Raw genomic sequence first — 17288 nt, 5'->3', positions numbered from 1 at the left:
AAAAAAAAGGTTTCTTTTTTGCACGTATCCTTTTATTTATGTGCTCTTCATTCTGGGCCTTCACTTGATTAGGCCATTCACTTCCAATGAGGGAAGTGCCACTCACTTCCTCCATCCTGCGCGTGGGTTTTCGGTACGCGGGGCAGGCTGAGCGCCCATGGCCTGCTGGCTGCTGCAGCAGATCGATTGGATGATTCAGCTGTGCTCATTTCAGAGCTGGCTCTTTCTACCCTGAGGCTAGCCGCAAATGTAACCAGAGGTGTTCCCAATATCCCAGCTGCATGGAATTTGTGTCCGCAGAGATCCTAAATTCTGGCTGCTGAGCACTGGCGGGGGGCAGAAAGCTTGGGCTAGAAGGCAGTGGGATGAGGCATCAGCAATCACACACACCAGTATTCCAGTATTTTCTTTTCTTTTCTTTTTTTTTTTTTTTAAATTAATCTTGACCCAGACTGAGCTGAAAGGGACATCCAACAGTGTTTTGAATCTATTCCCCAGCAGCGGTGGTGGATTGATTTGTTTATTTCTAAATAATAGCTATCAAATGTAGCACTGCACACTGCTATTGCAAGTGACCCTACCACTTCTGGTGGCTGCTTGTTGTTCAGTCCAGCTCTTCCCATGGTTATCACATATTTCCTGCTGTGGTTTCAGCCAGTTGCTTCTTGTTCTAGTTATCTCTACCAGTCAGAATAAATGATCTCTGTTCCTTTTATACTTCTGCTTTCACCAGGGATCTGTTCATGTGAAAGTGTCATCTTTCCCCCATGTTGGGCTTGGCTTTGTGCTAGACCTGAGCAAGTGGAAGAGCAGCCGAGACCCACTCTACAGCCTTCCTTCCAGGCAAGAATGAAACAAGATTAGATGTAGATAGCAATACTTAAAATCATTGACCCGTACGCATTCTGGAGGGGCATGGGGGGATGGATGGTATAGGAGAGGAGAGAGAGAGGAGCCCACGTCGGCTTTCCTCCCATCATCCGTATCTGATGTGTGCCTGAGACAGGCGGGGTGTGAGCTCCAGAGGGGCTCTGCCCCTGGGACAGGGCATCCCGGGAGCAAACAGTGATAAATCCAATGCCTCTGCAGCCTTCCTGGGCATGGTGCAGGGCAAAGAGCCACTCCACTATTTATTCTACAAGTATTTTAAGGGAAAGCTAGCTAATGTTTCTGTATTATATAAATCATTGTTTCCAGATAGAAAGCCTCCAGGGTTCTCTGATGCATTTCCACATTTAACTGAAAAGCACCTTACGGTTTTGACAGCCACCGTGTCCCATATGTAAAGCTTCATCTTTGGTACTTGCTTTTAAAACAATTTTTAAAGTAATTCAATTTGCCTCTCAACATCCCACAGGACTAACAGGACATGATATGCAGCAGCAGAGACATTACGTTCTCTCAGAGCTTTTCAGAAAGAATCCTTCTGATGTTACTGAGTTTTAAACACCAGAAAATACATTTAGGTCACCTAAGCATTTAGGTAGGTATGAGATTTCGGATACATAACAGGGAAGCGTGCTAGCATCAGGAGAAACTTCCCAAAAGAAAGGAGTGCAGCCAAGGCAGAATTATGCACAGCCTGTGCAAGGACCATAACAAATTAAGCTGCACATGACTCAGAATATTGTTTTACTTTATGTTGAAAGTTTATGCACACCCAGCTCATTGGCAGCATCCAGCGTTAGGGATCCTGGTTACATACCTGAGTGATCCTGGAAGCATCAAGCTCTGGGATGCAATCTCAAACCAAGCATCAGTGAAGCCACGCAGCCCAAAGCTGCTGATTAGGTCGAGTCTGTCTTTCCTATAGCTTTTATCAGCTCTGCGCACGCTTGGTCTTGGCTTCCAGCAAGGACTTTTCAGGGGCTTCTCACCTACAATACACACAAAGTTTATGGCAGGAGGAAGTAGCAGAGCAGATTTAATCAGGCTGTTATCAGTTTCAAAGTCCTAAGATCATGCTTTAGAACAAATGGCCTGTATAAATAGCTTCACAAAAGGAATGTATTTGGTGGGATAATTTTCAATACACACTAAAGAAAAGGAAAAAGTGAACAAAAAATACAGAACTTTTTTTTTTTTTTTTTTTTTTTTTTTTGTGCAGAGCAAGTGGAACCTTTTAATTTCTTAATATGAACATCCATGTGTGAGAAATCTGAAAAGACAGAGAGAGGGTTTTGGTTTCCAGACGACTGTGTCAGTGTGGTCTGAGATGCCCGCTTTTGCCAGAGCGATTGCCTTCTGTTGGTTACCCAGTCGTGGATGGCCCGGTGTAGCCAGGGACTGGCCACCAGTGGCTGCAGTCTGGCGTCCCTGGGGAAAGCAGGCAGGTAGGTGGCCCTATGTGGGCCTGATTCAGAGAACATCTTCCATATTTCCCTCTGTTAGCATGTAGAGGAGCCTAACTTTTAGCCCAAGATTAATCTTGCATCTACAGGTTTAGCTGCTGTTCTACTAAAACTATGGTTTGAGGCATTTATTTCTGAGAACCAGAGTGGAGATTTACCTTGTAGGCTGAGGCTGAGAAAAGAGCAACAACTTAGCCAACAGAAGCAAGCATCAGAAATACAGGAAATAGCAGTAGAAGTGTTTTCGCTATTATCTAAGTCTACATTTTGGAAATGATTGCAGTTCAGAACCAGGTTATAAATTACCACAGCGCTACTTGCAAGCACTCCAGCACACGGAGTCTAGCCGGTTGCCTCAGACACCCATATTTGCTTTGTCACTGAAGGATCAAGAAAGCGTAGGAGAGCTGCAGCACAAGGAAATAAGATTATAAAAGCAGGCATGGAAGTGAGACTTTATTAAAAAAGTTCCTCAGTGATCTTTTTAATAGTTCAGTTTCTAAAACCAGAATCTAAATCACCGTCATCCTGCATAAAGATAATGGCTATGGAAAGGAATCAGTAACTCCTAAGGTCTGAGCAACTTGGAGAATTAGTTGAGAAATGGAAGAAAAAAAATCTGCTTGCAACAGTGCAGTGGTTACTTATGCAATGGATTTAAAGCGTCTGTTTATATCTTCATTTTCCTTTTCCTACATAAGTTACTAAGTAAAATCCTGCATCAAAACAGCCAAGAAGTAAAGCATTAAAATAAATCCGTTTACTGTAAAGAAGCCCAGCTTTAGCATTTTCAGTGAATTACCTTTCCTCAAAAGGATCAAACCCAAAACATACCACAAAGACATATTGACTTATTTCTTTAATACTCAGGAGCCCAGGTGGCTTTTTCCCATCACGCCCCGAACAAAACCAGACCCACCCACGAACAAAAAGTCTTGCATTACCCCGTTCTGAACATTTCGATGCATTCCTTTCAAGTTTCTGAGAATGAGCTTTGGGATTTGAAAAGCTCTCATAAAACAGCTTTGCAGCAGCCAGGTTTGTGTGCCACTGCTATTTGCAGAGTCCTGAAAGCTGGGAGTTTTGCTACCCATTTAATTAATCTTCAGAAGGATCCAGAGCAGATCCCTGTGACTTTCAGACAGTTTTTTGTCAGCTCTGTGTGTGCCACTACCATCTACTGGCCAGGCTGGGACTGCGTTTCCAAGCTCCCTGTTCAGTGTTACCAACTCCGACTGTTTCAGCTCTGCTAACTGCTCCTGCCAGCTACCCGCGCAAGGGCTGCGTCAGACTGTAAGAGATCAGCACTGCTCTTCGGGGGTTTAAAATCAACATTGCGCTGATCACCAAAGGAAATATTATTCTAGCTCAAGAGGCCTTTTTATTGAGAGGATTTTGAACCCAGTTGCTGAATAGGCACAATTTAGCTTTACACCAAAAAAAGCCTGCTTATATATAAAATGGCCTGGAGGGAGGGTATGCCACGGATTTCATTACGGGGGATTTATTATTACAGGAGCCTGAGGATGCCTGTTATTAAGCTAATGGAGGGGCAACATGATGGAAGAAAAATGTAGGAGGCTAAATTAAATGGGATTTTGTGCCGTGGCGCCCTGGGAACCAGAGCTGGTCAAGTCTCACACAGCGTGCAAAGTTGTTCTTCCTTACACTCCCTCTGGATAGTAGTGTGTAGATTTAAAGCAGCCCCATGGCCTCTCGTCACGATGCAGACACAGCAGTGTGAGCATCTGTGTGAAGGCTGGGGAAGGGAGGAGGCTACCTGAGCAAGGCAGGAGAGCGCTGCACCCAGGAGACAACTGGACAGCTGAGCCTAGGAGTCACGCTGCCCACTTCCAGCCTTGTGCCGCAACCCTTGCTTCGCCCGGTTGTGTCAGACATGTCTCGCATACATACGTTCCTATTGCAGCCTCCTGTCCAGCCGGGATGCAACAAATTCATCAGCATCTCACATCTTTTTCCTCACAGATGCACAGCAAGGACTGCCTAAGCAACCAGGAGGTGAACTCTCTCTTGAAGCAGTCTGCAAAAATAAGCATGTGGTTTTTTTCTTGTTCTTTTCCTTTTTTTTTTTGTTTGTTTGTTTTTCTTACTATCTGGCAGACAAGATTTGTTATATGCTGGCCTGAGTACACCCATCTCTGACGGGGATACTCTTCCTCTCCAAATCATGGGAATGGTATAAAATCATCTAACACTTCCCTCTCAATAAACACTCACAAAAATGGGCAGTGCAGAGGAAAATGCAGCCTTCACTTGCCTGCTCAGCCTCTGGTGAACCTGTTTCTTGGACACAGGAAACACTTCGGTGCTACAGCGGAAGCTACTGCTCTGCATCTGTGTATTTCCACCTTGCTCGTGGCAGAAATGAACAGGATCCCACACTACGCAGCCTCTGTAGTCCAGCAGGAAAATTCCTCCAGCCTGTCACCCCCCTGGAGGCCCTGGCTCCCCAGCTGCAGGGAACAGGCACCAGGCTGGGAGAATATCTGTGCATCACCAACGTGCTCCTTTGCGTCCATTGTCTCTACTGACAGCATGTGGCTCCTTCCCCCTCCCAGCACCTCCTGCACGCAGGTCCCAGGACACCCTTGTTCATGGCCTGGGGAACACTGGAGCCACCACACACGTGCGTGGGTCTGCTGGGTGCTGCCAGGTAGCCAGAAAGGAGCCTGCTGCGAGCTGTCCCTCTCCTGCCAGGATAACCTGGAGCAAAGCCTGGGAACTGCTGCTAGAAGACACTAAAGCCTGGCAGCTAATTAAAGCTGGGGAAAGGAAAACTGCAGCACAGAGAGTTATTATTCACACTTTAATTTTCCAGTTGAAGTAATACAGTGAACGTCACTGCCAATAATATCACAGTCAGCAATCAAAACGTAGGCACCGCATACTCTGATCAGGAACAGGGTAGGAGATCTCGGATTAAGGGAAAACAAACGAGAGCTATGGTAAAATCCATAGAATCACAGAACAACCCAGATGGGAAAGGACCTCAAAAGATCAGCAGGTGCAAACTTTTATGGCAGAAGGAAACCTAGATGAGATTATCTAGCACCCTGTCGAATCACATCTGGAAAACCTCCAGTGATGGGGACTCTACCACACCCCTGGGGAGGTTGCTCCAGCAAATAATTGTTCTCACCGTAAAAAAAAGTTCTTAGAACAAGGAATAGAAAACAATCAACAGGTACATTCTTGAGTGAATAATACTTGCAATTAGAAAAGTTAAATGATGAAAGATTTTAAAAATAAATATTTACAGGACCGTTCCCTCAGAACTATTTCAAAGCATGAAGAAAACACTGCTTGAACTATTTTTCCCTTAATGCAAGATCACGTACATCATAGTCTATGTTAATCAACAATCACTATTTTGAGGTTAGGGTTATTTATTATACAACTGCCCTTCAAATATATTAAAAATGATTACAACAGACTTCAAGGAAAATTGATAAAATGTCTATGTAAGTTTTTTGAAAAAAATATACACCTTCATTAACATCAAAATCTGACAGAGTATGCTTAACTAGGTAACAGCGTAAGAGCCTGATAAATGCACGTCCTCTGAGGTGACCCAGCTTACTCTTGCAAGCAAAAAGCATCCTGCAAGCCACTCTAACTGCTGTAAGAAGGCAGTGCGTACACGTGTCAGTGAATGTGATGAAGGAAAGATGTTGGTTTTAGCTCCTCCAACTGTATTTAAATAGGTGAAATTCTCATGGGGAATGGAGTGATGATCACAATCTTTTATTTTTTTTTTAAATGTGAGATACTGCAAAATTAGCCCCATGGAAGCTATCACAGTTCATACACACAAATAGCAAATGGTCTGGCAACTGCACTCAAAAGCTGCAGTGCACAACCTGTAATAGTGGGCTTCACGTACAAGCAGTCCCATACATAAATCTGCAGATCCACAGCCAAGCTTCAAAAACATTCCTGAAGACTAATGGATGGGGTCAAACCACAAGACAAAATATACAGAGAAAAGCTATTTAGCTTTTCTGATGAAAAAATCTGATGGAAAAATTCCCTGACAGAAAAAACTCAGAACAAGAACATCTAATAGTTACAGCCACAGAAGTTTTTTCAAAAAGTCAGATGAAAATTGTGTTGGGATCAAATGCATCTGTAACCTCCTTGACCATGTTTCTTGAATTCTGTAAACCAGCACAGAAATATTCTATGTATCAACTAATTAAGAAAAATATAACCCTAGACATAGTTATGACATGAAAAGGCAATTTTTGCAATGTTTATAGAACTGGCCATGTGAAATCTAACTGAAAGGAAGTCATACATTCCTCTGTACGTGCATAAATACTAAATAAAAACACTGCAGTTGGCTTTGGCTGCTTGCTAAGCTCTCAAAAATGTGCCTCCATCTTAGGGCTCTTGCAAAATTCTTAGAATGAGTCACCTTATAACAAACAAACAAACCAACCCAACAACATGCACAGCCCTTCACAGCAGCTTTTAGAGATGACTGAAGGCACAATAATTACATGCTGAGGTAACTCTTTGTGACTAACATTTTGTTTTTCCATTCTGCAACAAAAATAATAATAAAAAATCCTCCAAAAATCATTCAGATATTTTCACAGAAGTGGCTGGAGGATTGGGTAGGGTTGTGGGAGTCCCCCAGGGAGTCAGCATGTCCGCTTTGAACCACTGTAACCTGAAACTGGGTCTTGCACAGCCACCAGCCTGGGAGGAACAACTGGCCAGTGCAAGCTCACTCCTTCGTTAGCACCTTGGTATGACAACTAAAAGTGAAAAGCAGCCTTCTGAGGGTGTGTTTTGGGATTACAAGACTCTCTGACTAGAGAGAGGAGCATCCTTTGGGAAGTGCAGATGTGATTCTCCCTCATTCTCCTTATGTTTGGAGAGCTGAGTCTCAGAAGAGTGCACATAAATACTGCTTGCAGTAATACTGTAGGTGAACACTAAAGCCATTTATTACTATAACATTAACAAGACTCAATAACAATATTCTTCTTCAAATGGATAGTGCCCCAAAGTGTCTTTAAAAGTGGTTGATGGGATTCGATTTCTGAAATAACCTGGGTGAGAGATCACATTGCTTTCTAACAGAGCACCAGAAGCATCTCGACTGAATATATTAACTTTAGGATGACAAAGTCCATACATCATTGTATCTCTAGCCTAATATATTTTATAACGTAAACTAGACATCATGGGCCAAACTACCACAGCTCTGACACTCCCAAATCAGAAGTCACTTCATTTTTCTGCAGGCTTGGAAATCCACCTGGCAAGGATCCACTGCCTGAAAATTAACTCATTTTACGGATGCAATGGGTATTAGAAAGAACTAACCTATAATCCGTGGAATAGGTTTCAGAGTTCCTAAATTCAAGGACAAATTTTAATGCTGGCTCGTGAGCAGCTTCTGCAACACGTAAAAACAAAGCACAAAAGCCCAAACGTTCCCGAAGGAGGAAGCTGCATGGAAATGCCCACTGCTCAGGGGCTTGGACACAATTGCTCTACATGAGGGGTTTGAGGTTTATAGTACGGGAGTGTTTTCAGTTCTCAGCTTTTCCCAAAGAAGCCAATTTCTCCACTGTTCTGTGCATCCTCAACAAACTCTCCCACCAAGCCAAAGCAGTCCAAGCACAGCAGCCCCTGCACGCTTCTAGCAGAGCTGCAAGGGTTTCTCCAGAATTAGGTGCCCTGGGTCACCTGAGAAGGGGCCGCAGACCCCTCTGCCACCGAGGAAGCTTGGGCTTGGTGCTGGTGAGATCAGATGTGCCTGGTGCTCAGCTCCTCACTGCTCACCATGAAAACCTTTCAGAAACTGCAACAAATGCTGCAACAAATTCAAAACGAAGGAAAGAGCAGTGGCTGCTGCTTCGCTCCTCTCACCACTCTTCCAGCAGCATTTAGGTGTCCTTGCTGATGGCTGAGAGGATGAGCTGCAACTGGCTCATGGAAAGAAAAACGCTGTAGGATGTGGAGTTCAACACCGAAGACCTGACTGCTTGTTACTCCTGATGGATTAATTGTCATCTCTCTCAAAATCAGAAATGAGGATGCTTTCTTCCAAAGCAGGAACATCAGCATTAATCTGTGGAAAATAGGCATTTCTAATCCACAGTATCCTGCTGAAGAGTCTGTTGTTCTGTTTGTACAGGCACCACAAAAAAATGGAAATGGCAGCCAGCATCACCAATGTTACAAGAACAGCCAGAGCTGCAAGCCCAGGGTGTGATGCTGAAATGGAAGAATAGAGATCATTATTACGCAAATATAGTTACATTTATAAATTATTTTAAATACAAAAATACAAATATTTCATGTAAAACACTCTTCATATGCATTTTAAATCACAGGTTTAACAGTTAAAAAAGTAATCTCACAAAATATCAACCCAAAACATATTATTATTCCTTATAAAAATTAAGAAAGGACCAGAAGGAACTTACATTTTTCAGAGGGTGCTGTTGCATCAATATCTGAAATAGAATCAGAACAGTCAGAAAACTATCGACAGAACTAACAAAAATTAGTATATATACACTCAGTGTAACATTGACACTCAGAAGACAATCTTCCCCAAAACATACAAGAGCAGGCTGTTCCTTGTTTAACTTTACTCATGTCAATAGGATTACAACAGGCCAAGTTAAACACGACTAAGTCTGTTACCTAAAATATCTTAAATTTAGAGGAATGTATTACTTGGCATTGTGGCAAGGATGAACAGCAGTACTTACACACTTTAGAATGTGTAAATGCATGAACAGAAGAGTGCAGTGGTGGATTATTTGAGCTATTGGTCCCTGCAGTGATTTTGGCATTTTGGGTGAGCTCTCACAACACTTCAGGTCTCTTGCAGATATGTTTTCCCATTGCTCACATCCGTGCAGGTGCACACACTGCGGGGTCTGTGGAGCTCAGCCTGGCTCTCTGCACACCCGTACAAAAGAAAGTTTACTGCAGCATGCAGCAATAAAAAGGCTGCACAGGTTCCTCATAGGGAGGTTACCCTGGCTGGTTTGTTCTTCCACAGATATTTTTTCTAGTACAAAGCAACAGAATTATTAAAATGAAAACTAAGAGAAAGTAACAAGGAACACATAAACAATGGTTATAAGGACACGATCACCTGCTTCTATGAAAGCACATACCTGCATCCATTTTACATACAAATCCTTTTTTTTCTCTGCACGGAGATATTTGCCATATACCATCTGTGGTCCTCAGGCTGATACAGAAATTCCCTCTGAGATGATCAAATTCAGGCTCTCTGATGCCCCAGTTAGAATAATTTAAGGGAGAGCCATCAGACCAGGAGACTGTCTCATCTAAGGGAAGAAGTTATAAATCATTACAAAATGTCATTGTGCTTTGGTAAGTATCTGTGTTTCAGTTGGATTTACCTTCACACACACAAAAAGTAATACTGTATTAAAGGAATGTCAGGATTTTGTCTGCTTGGCTATTGTAATCCTTTTTTGTTGCTTAAGAATTTAAAAACATACTACATAGCTGATACAGAAGATAGCTTGTAGTGCTTCTTTAAGAAGGAAATAAAGGCCCTCACACACATGCATACATATTGACTATTCAGAAACCTATTAAGTAACAATTACAGAAAATTTTTGGTACACAACAAACAGGTAATAAACAGTGAAAAAAGTTTCAAAAGATAATACTGCTTTGGAAGGGGCTTATACCAGCATTTAAAAAAAAATAAAATAAAAAAAAATCCATATTCTTACATTCAGTTCGCTTCCACCCAAAACTTACTATCTGTAACATGCAGGATGTTCAACCAAACCATTTGCACAGAATAACCCAAACTGTGCAATTCTTCCAGAATGAAGGCGTTTTCATCTTCATCTTGAATAGTCAGAAGATTAGATCCTGCAGATTAAACACAAAACAGTTTTTCAAACAATCCCTTCAATTAAAAGGTAACATTGCCTTTTAAAAAGTTAATATGAAGAACCTTAATTGAAAAGGTTGAAATGTCTGGTTATACATTATAACTTCTTAAATTTGCAACTAATGTGAAAATCCTCAGGTTGATATAAAACTCTTCGCACATCATTTTAAAACAATTTTGAAGGGAAGAAATAAGTTTTGTGTCTTATGCCAGAAATGAGTATTTTCATGTGGAAAGGAACATTTTTTGATGTACGTAGCCTCCAATTTTGTAGTTGACTTATGATCTCCACTGTTGTTATCTTGCACTAGAGAAAATACATGCTGTGATTTTCAGAAGAATGTGGGTTTTTAAGATATCATGATGACATTTTATAGCTACAAAATAATCACTTACCTTGATTCCTGCAGACTTCATATGCAGTATCAAAACTTGTGCCCTGAAGAACTGTGGTAAAACTGTAGCAACTGTTTTTGAATTTGATCCAGGGAACAGTTTTTTCTGAACATAAGCCTTTATAGTCAGTGAGTTTCTTCTCTGTGATAGAAATAACAGCACAGCTTTATTGGCACTACAACATACACATTAATATAACATACCACACACTGTTTTGGAATAATGCTAATAAGCATGTTATTCTGTTACGTCTCTATTTTTCAAAGTGAAAATCTAGTGACTGTATACATTTGTATTAGAACTGTAAAGCTGCTTTTATTCCAGATGAAAATCCTTGAGGGCTTGCACAGTAATAGCAGGATATTTATCTAACACAGAGTGATGTGCACGGGGAGTTAAGGAGCATCCGGCAGGCACTCTGGGCTGCCCAGCATCTCTGAGGGATTTCCAGGGGCTGCAGAGCTTCTCTCCACAAAGCCACAAAGATAACTGAATGCCAAATACCATGGCACGGAGGCAGATAAGAGCTACCCATTGGAGTGCAGCAGCCAGCCTCTCCAGCGTACAATGTACTGTGCCAAAGAGCCTCCCTGAGCTAGGGTGACCACAATTTGGAGAGCTGGATGCTGCCAAGGACTCTGCAATCCTAGGCTGAGTGGTGTTCCAGACCTGAATTCTATGTTCAAATGAAGACCAGGTAATTGATAGAGCTCTGAGGAAACTAAACGTATTTTAGGATACAGGAAATTATTCTCACCTTTATTAAAAAAAAAAAAAAAGTTGCAAAATCTTTTATGTGCAATCAGTGAAGATGTGACTTATTTTTCACTTTGCACTAAACACTTCTCTTTTCCCATTCGACAGTTAATTGTAATAAACTGAATTTATTTCCCTTCAAGCCAAGTTATTAACAATCATCATTTTTCTCAGATAATATAGTATTCACTGAAGAGAGAAAGTAATTTTCCTGTTTCTTTCCTATTATGGCAGTTCTCTTTCCATTTTCAGATGGACTGGACCTGATGGCCAATATTTTATGGGGAAAAAAAGGCTTTGCAAATAGGAGATACAGCAAGAAAATACCAAAAAATATATTTCAGTTTTGAATAAAGTATCAGCATTGCTTAACCTCAAACTGATTAATTTCATTTTATATACCTCCACTGCCCCTACACACATTTGCAGCTGCGAAGATTTAATATAAAACTTAACTCCAACTTACTAGGTGGCACATGGCAGACTGCTCCTTGCAGAAGTCGTTCACAGTTTGCGCTCTTCCAGTGCCCCGAGGTATCCATATACACACAGCTGCCAAAGGCCTGGGACTCGTCATCTTCCCAGAAGGTGAACAAGGACCTAGTCCCATCCGACCATTCAAAGTTAAGCCCGTTCTGCCAAACCAAATTTTACATTATTCCTCTGATATACTTTACCACCATACAAATGCCTTTTCTTCTGGTGGCATCCTGACCAGAGCTCCTTCTACCCCTCCTAAGGCTGGGTTATAAGCACAAGGCAGTTCCAAAGACCCTCCTGACTTATTTCTAGGAGACCACAAACTACATCTAACTTGCTGTTGTGTTTGGTGGGTGAGTATTTGGGTCATCAAGTGCAAGTGATTACTGGGCCATAAAGCAGCTCAAAATGAACCGTGATTTGAATGTTAACACTACAATATATATAATTTTTTAGGTTTTTTTTTTTAATATTTTCTATGGCTTTCATTTTTCAGTACTCACTGCACCAAACCATCTCTCATTAAATCTATGTATCACGTTGCAAAACATAGCTAGGGCTCAAGCTGGAGTTCCACTTCCAGATGCAAACTTCCCGTAAGTTCTAGTGAAAGATACAGCTTATTAGCTTGCTAATGAAAAAAAAAATATCACATAGACAGTGAATCCATTACGCACATCCGCAGTGAACAGCCCGATCCAGTGGTTGTATCCCAGCCGATTCACAATGACTGTGAGGAAAGCTTGGTGATACTGGTCTGCAATGCTGACCAACTCGGCTCCATTTGCCATGCAGGTTTTTAAAGCTGCAGACCATGTAAAATTCCCACGTATTAAGTTATATGTTCTGTTTGCATACTCTAAAGTATCTGGCACAGGGTACATTTCAGATGCGTTGATGACATGCCTGGATGTGTCTGTTATAAACAGAAAAAAGATTACTTTTTTAAATGGACAACTTGAACACAGTGGAACAACTCATAATAAAATTAAAACTATGCATAAAAACAAATCGAAAGATTGCAAACTCCTTGATTTCAGGAAGGCACAGCAAACAAAAAAATAGCTGACTACTAGAACGGTATCTGAAATTCCATCACAGCACAAAACTCATGACAGGAGTGAATGAATATAATGTGTACCAATACAAAAACCTGGACCGAGTTGGTTCCACTGAGTGGACCTTTGAAAGTCTGCAGGAAATCACATGGGATCTGGCCATATCCCAGATGTGGGCTGCAGCATGCTCTTAACCCTGACTCCTTGCATGTAATTTAGAGCAGTTCTTTCCTGAAGGGTTATTTGTAATCTTTTCCAAGCTCAGTTCACAGCATAACATGTGGACTAACAAATAATTGTACAGACATAACTGAGGGGATGACAAAAAGTTGCTTCGCTAAGATGTGGAGTGTTTATAAATTCAGTTTCCTTTACAGCTAACAAGAGTGTTAAAAAGCATCTTAAAGAAGTAAGTTAACTCATTCTTTGTAATCCACAAATCATTTACAGTTTGAGATTTCTAAGCAGAAAAAGTTCTGCTCTTGAGCTAACTGAAGCACTCTGTTTTGTTCCAGCTTTCAGTGTGTGTCACTGCTTAAAAAATTAAATCAGGAAATGCAGTAAAATGCTGACATAATCCTAACACAAGCATCACTGCGAGATTAGAGCCCAGTTCAGATCTCCCTCCTGGCAGGTTCCCTCCTGGACAGCCTTTTAAAGCCATTTCTGCCTGTTTGGAGCAGCAGCAAGGGGGTTAAGATGAAAATGTAAACACAAACCAATCAGAGGAGGAAAATGCATTTTTTTTTCCCTATACTGTATGCAAGATTACTCCTGCACTCCCCACAACTACGCTTCGTAATAAATGATGTCAAACATGGTTATGGTTTGCAAGAGCCACATGTGAGTTCTGCCCAAAGTGTGCTGGTTTACTCTATTTACTCCATTGAGCCTCTTGCGGAGAGCCGCAGGAGCTACTTCCTCTTTAGGGCTTAACTATAAGGTGACAGATAAAGCTGAGCCATACTAAACCACCACCACATCCAGTACAGCCCCCAGAGATGCTCCACAAAGGCTCAGACGACAGCCCTGCCCTGGCTTTAGAGTGCACACTTTGCCACCAGTCCATTTTGGAAACATGCTGCAGCAGCAGCACCAGCAATGCCCACGACGTGCTCAGGGTCAGCAGCAGCTCCCACCCGAGAGGCAGCTCTGCCGCTCAGCTCGAGCAAAAGCACAGAGAAACAACGTGCGTTCCCTGTGAAAGCCTGCTGCTTCTGGCAAGTGGATGTTACAGCGACAGAACTGGAAAAGCAGGAGAAGAAAAGCCAAGCTATGACTGATCAGCCAATTGGCTTGTACTGTTTACAGAAATACATCTTCTAGAGTCTAGTCTGGTCCGAGATTGCAAGTCCAACAACAACAAATATTTTCATTCAAATTATCCTGTTTTGCCTTTTGTAATTTCATGCTGCTACTCTGCTTACAATGACAGACAACATCAAATTCCATCTCTAGTCTTAAATCCACAATATGTAGCTCAAAGCTAGGAACAAAATTTAACAGCAAAAGAATTTTTGAGAAATTACTTCAACATCACAGCTATTGATTTATTAAATAGTGTAGAGCTAGTCTGTTGAAATATCAAAGTAAAACTACCTTAAAAATCTTTTATGGTTTTATAGACACCTCTAACAAGCTGCTTCTAGATGAAAATAAAGTGAATAAAGTGGAATTCAACATGAGAACAAATGAGAATAGAAGCAAACCAAAACAAATTCTTACCCTGCTTTTTTTGGCAAACAAACCCATAATTTTTCTCGCAGTTTTCTAAGTACCATTTTCCCGTAAAATAAAAATTCGGGCTATTTGATACCAGTGTACAAAGTGGAACTTGCTCTTCAACATTGGCACTATTATAACGCTGTCTCTGCAATCAACACAGAATCTTACATTAATTATAAAAGCCACCATGTAAAACAAGACATAATTCATAATTAGCTGAAAGTCACTATTATAAATAGGTAGAACAATAAGCATTCACATAAATACTATTTGGAATAATGGCCTCATAGGAAAATATGTTGCAAACTTGCACTGAACAAACTAAAACATTAACCAAAACAATAACTAATTTGGTGTAGAAAATGTACTAAAATATGAAATTCAAAATATTATTCATAAACTTTGCTCAGACCTAGTATAAGATACCAACCATGTAATTTAAATCCTGGTGCTTGACTGAAATTGTAAAACAATGGGACTACAGCCATAAATTACATAAATAACTGTACAGATAGTGCTCTTTTTGCAACCTCTAGCTACGCTCATAAAATTGTGCCCACAGTTGTTTGAAGTTGCAGAAATTAAGAGAAGACTAATTTGCTATAACAAGTTAGGCCTTGTCTTTGTGGCATTTATGATGATTACAGCCAAAACAACAACTCAACGTCCTTAAAACCCTCAGAAATACTCACATGCACTGCTTGAATTGGAGACCAATTGGAATACATCGGAGGATTTTCATTCACCCACTTTTCATAATCATCACTCTGGAAGCCTATCCAAACACTAGTTTTCCGTCCAAATAGATTCATTGTTATGAAAGCTGAAAAATGAAACAGAAGTAAAATATCAAATACATTAAACTGGTAACCATTTGGCTGAAGTCTCTTCCAACACATTAAAGCACTGAAAAATTAAACTACCAATCAAAGGCGTTACCTACTTACTAGAAAGTAGGAACATGAGTGGCATTTCATTGTCATCTAGCTATAAATTCAGTAACACTAATTAACTTCAGCCGGGTCTAGGATCTAGCCTATTAACTAATAAGTCTTCCAGAAATTGTGACAGTAGCTTGAACAACTTAAGATGGAGTACAACTTTATTCAGGGTACTGGATCACTGAAAAAACTTTTTTCATTTTTGGTGAAAAGAAATATTTCTCAAATAAAGATAGCCAATTAGATTCTTGCCACCTCCAAACAGAACGTTTTACAAATGCATGGAATTCAACCACAGATTTTTGTGAATACAGATTTTAAATATTCCTGAATGTGCTAGCATTCACTTCTCTGACATTTCCAGACTAGCACTTTGTGCTATACTATAGATCAGATTTTAAGAAATATTAATGGATAAAAATGAGATTGCTTTGACAACAGTGTGATGTTGTATTCTTTATATTTTGGGAAAACAGGAAAGAAAACACATACTGATCTGTTTAAAGCAGTGGAACCCTGAGTGGGATTTGTGTGATCTTTTTTCCTAAGTCTGTATCCAAGATTAAACTTTACTAAAGCATCACAGTGAAGATGAAATTTCATTTATTTAAAAATATTTTCTACCTTGTTCCAGTTCATCTTCGAGGGAAGCGAGGGAACCATCATATCTACTGCAGAATGCTTGTGCAGAGTACCAGCTCCTCAGGTGGTCTGGATCCTTTGGAATTTGTATCAAAAAGCACTGTTTCAAAAAATAAAAGACTCGCTTTGTTTTTCCTCCAGTTTAAACTGCTCACCAGTTATTAAGAGTGCTGGATCCACAGCCTCCGATGATGCCATGCGGTCAGTAGCATACTACTGCATTTCACATAAAGACACAGGTCTCCTTCCCTGCTTTTTCAGTGTCTAACCTCTCCTGCTGAGAACCGCTGGATACCATCAGGTGGGCTAGTTAGGATCTGAATCATTGCCACTGAAACACTTCACACACTTTACTGAACCTATATATTTCATTAGTTTCTGTCATGTATTGGATCATTTCCACGTTCCTGGTATTGGTGTTCAGCTGCACTTAGGCTTGGATTCAAACTGTTTGTTTAAAAGTAAATGTGATCTAGGCTAAATTTATCATTATAGTCACAGCATTTTAGTGCTGGGATAAGCCTGGTCACCTCAATGCACGTCACCATTAAGGAATGTATGTGTTTAAGAAAAGCCTAATGAAGTGACTGCCTTTGAAACTTCAATTTCAAATAGGCTTTGGTTTATAAGCACCTTTGACAAACACTATTTGAAACCACATCTTTAGGAGGATGACATCCATTGTGTACACCAAGGGGTCAGAGTTCTGTTTTTAGGCCATAACAGAACTGTCATAAAGGGAAAAGGCATGGAACAGGCTTTTTGATAGCATGTGTATACATATGCTTAGAAAGCTTTTGCATAAATAAGTATACATTTCCTTTAACTAAAGTAAAATTTAACACCATATTACGGCAACTTCTGTGTACAAAGCTACTTAACAGCCATAAACCTTCATATCACTATGTCAGTATTCACAAACCTAAGGGCCCTTTCAAAAACGAAGAAAGTCTTCAAATACTGAATAATCTTTAAGAAGTCCAATTACTGTCATAAATATGGAATG

General features: G+C 40.6%; 1 protein-coding gene across 1 annotated transcript in view; it reads right to left on the bottom strand.

The window, feature by feature from the left end:
- Positions 1–5164: 5164 nt before the first annotated feature.
- Positions 5165–17288, bottom strand: part of PLA2R1 (phospholipase A2 receptor 1) — a 42210-nt gene continuing 30086 nt past the window's right edge. Inside the window, exons 21-30 of the mRNA XM_080601163.1 lie at positions 16265–16382; positions 15392–15522; positions 14700–14844; positions 12594–12832; positions 11903–12071; positions 10681–10821; positions 10146–10262; positions 9524–9700; positions 8819–8848; positions 5165–8606 (exon numbers count right to left, since the gene is read on the bottom strand). Coding sequence (XP_080457289.1) covers positions 8392–8606; positions 8819–8848; positions 9524–9700; positions 10146–10262; positions 10681–10821; positions 11903–12071; positions 12594–12832; positions 14700–14844; positions 15392–15522; positions 16265–16382 — 1482 coding nt within the window. The 3' untranslated portion in view covers positions 5165–8391. The remainder of the gene's footprint in view (positions 8607–8818; positions 8849–9523; positions 9701–10145; positions 10263–10680; positions 10822–11902; positions 12072–12593; positions 12833–14699; positions 14845–15391; positions 15523–16264; positions 16383–17288) is intronic.

Source organism: Anser brachyrhynchus (assembly GCF_964034855.1).
Source record: "Anser brachyrhynchus genome assembly, chromosome: 7".
In the NCBI taxonomy this organism is placed as follows: Eukaryota; Metazoa; Chordata; class Aves; order Anseriformes; family Anatidae; genus Anser; species Anser brachyrhynchus.
This window is presented reverse-complemented; position numbering and strand designations above follow the sequence as displayed.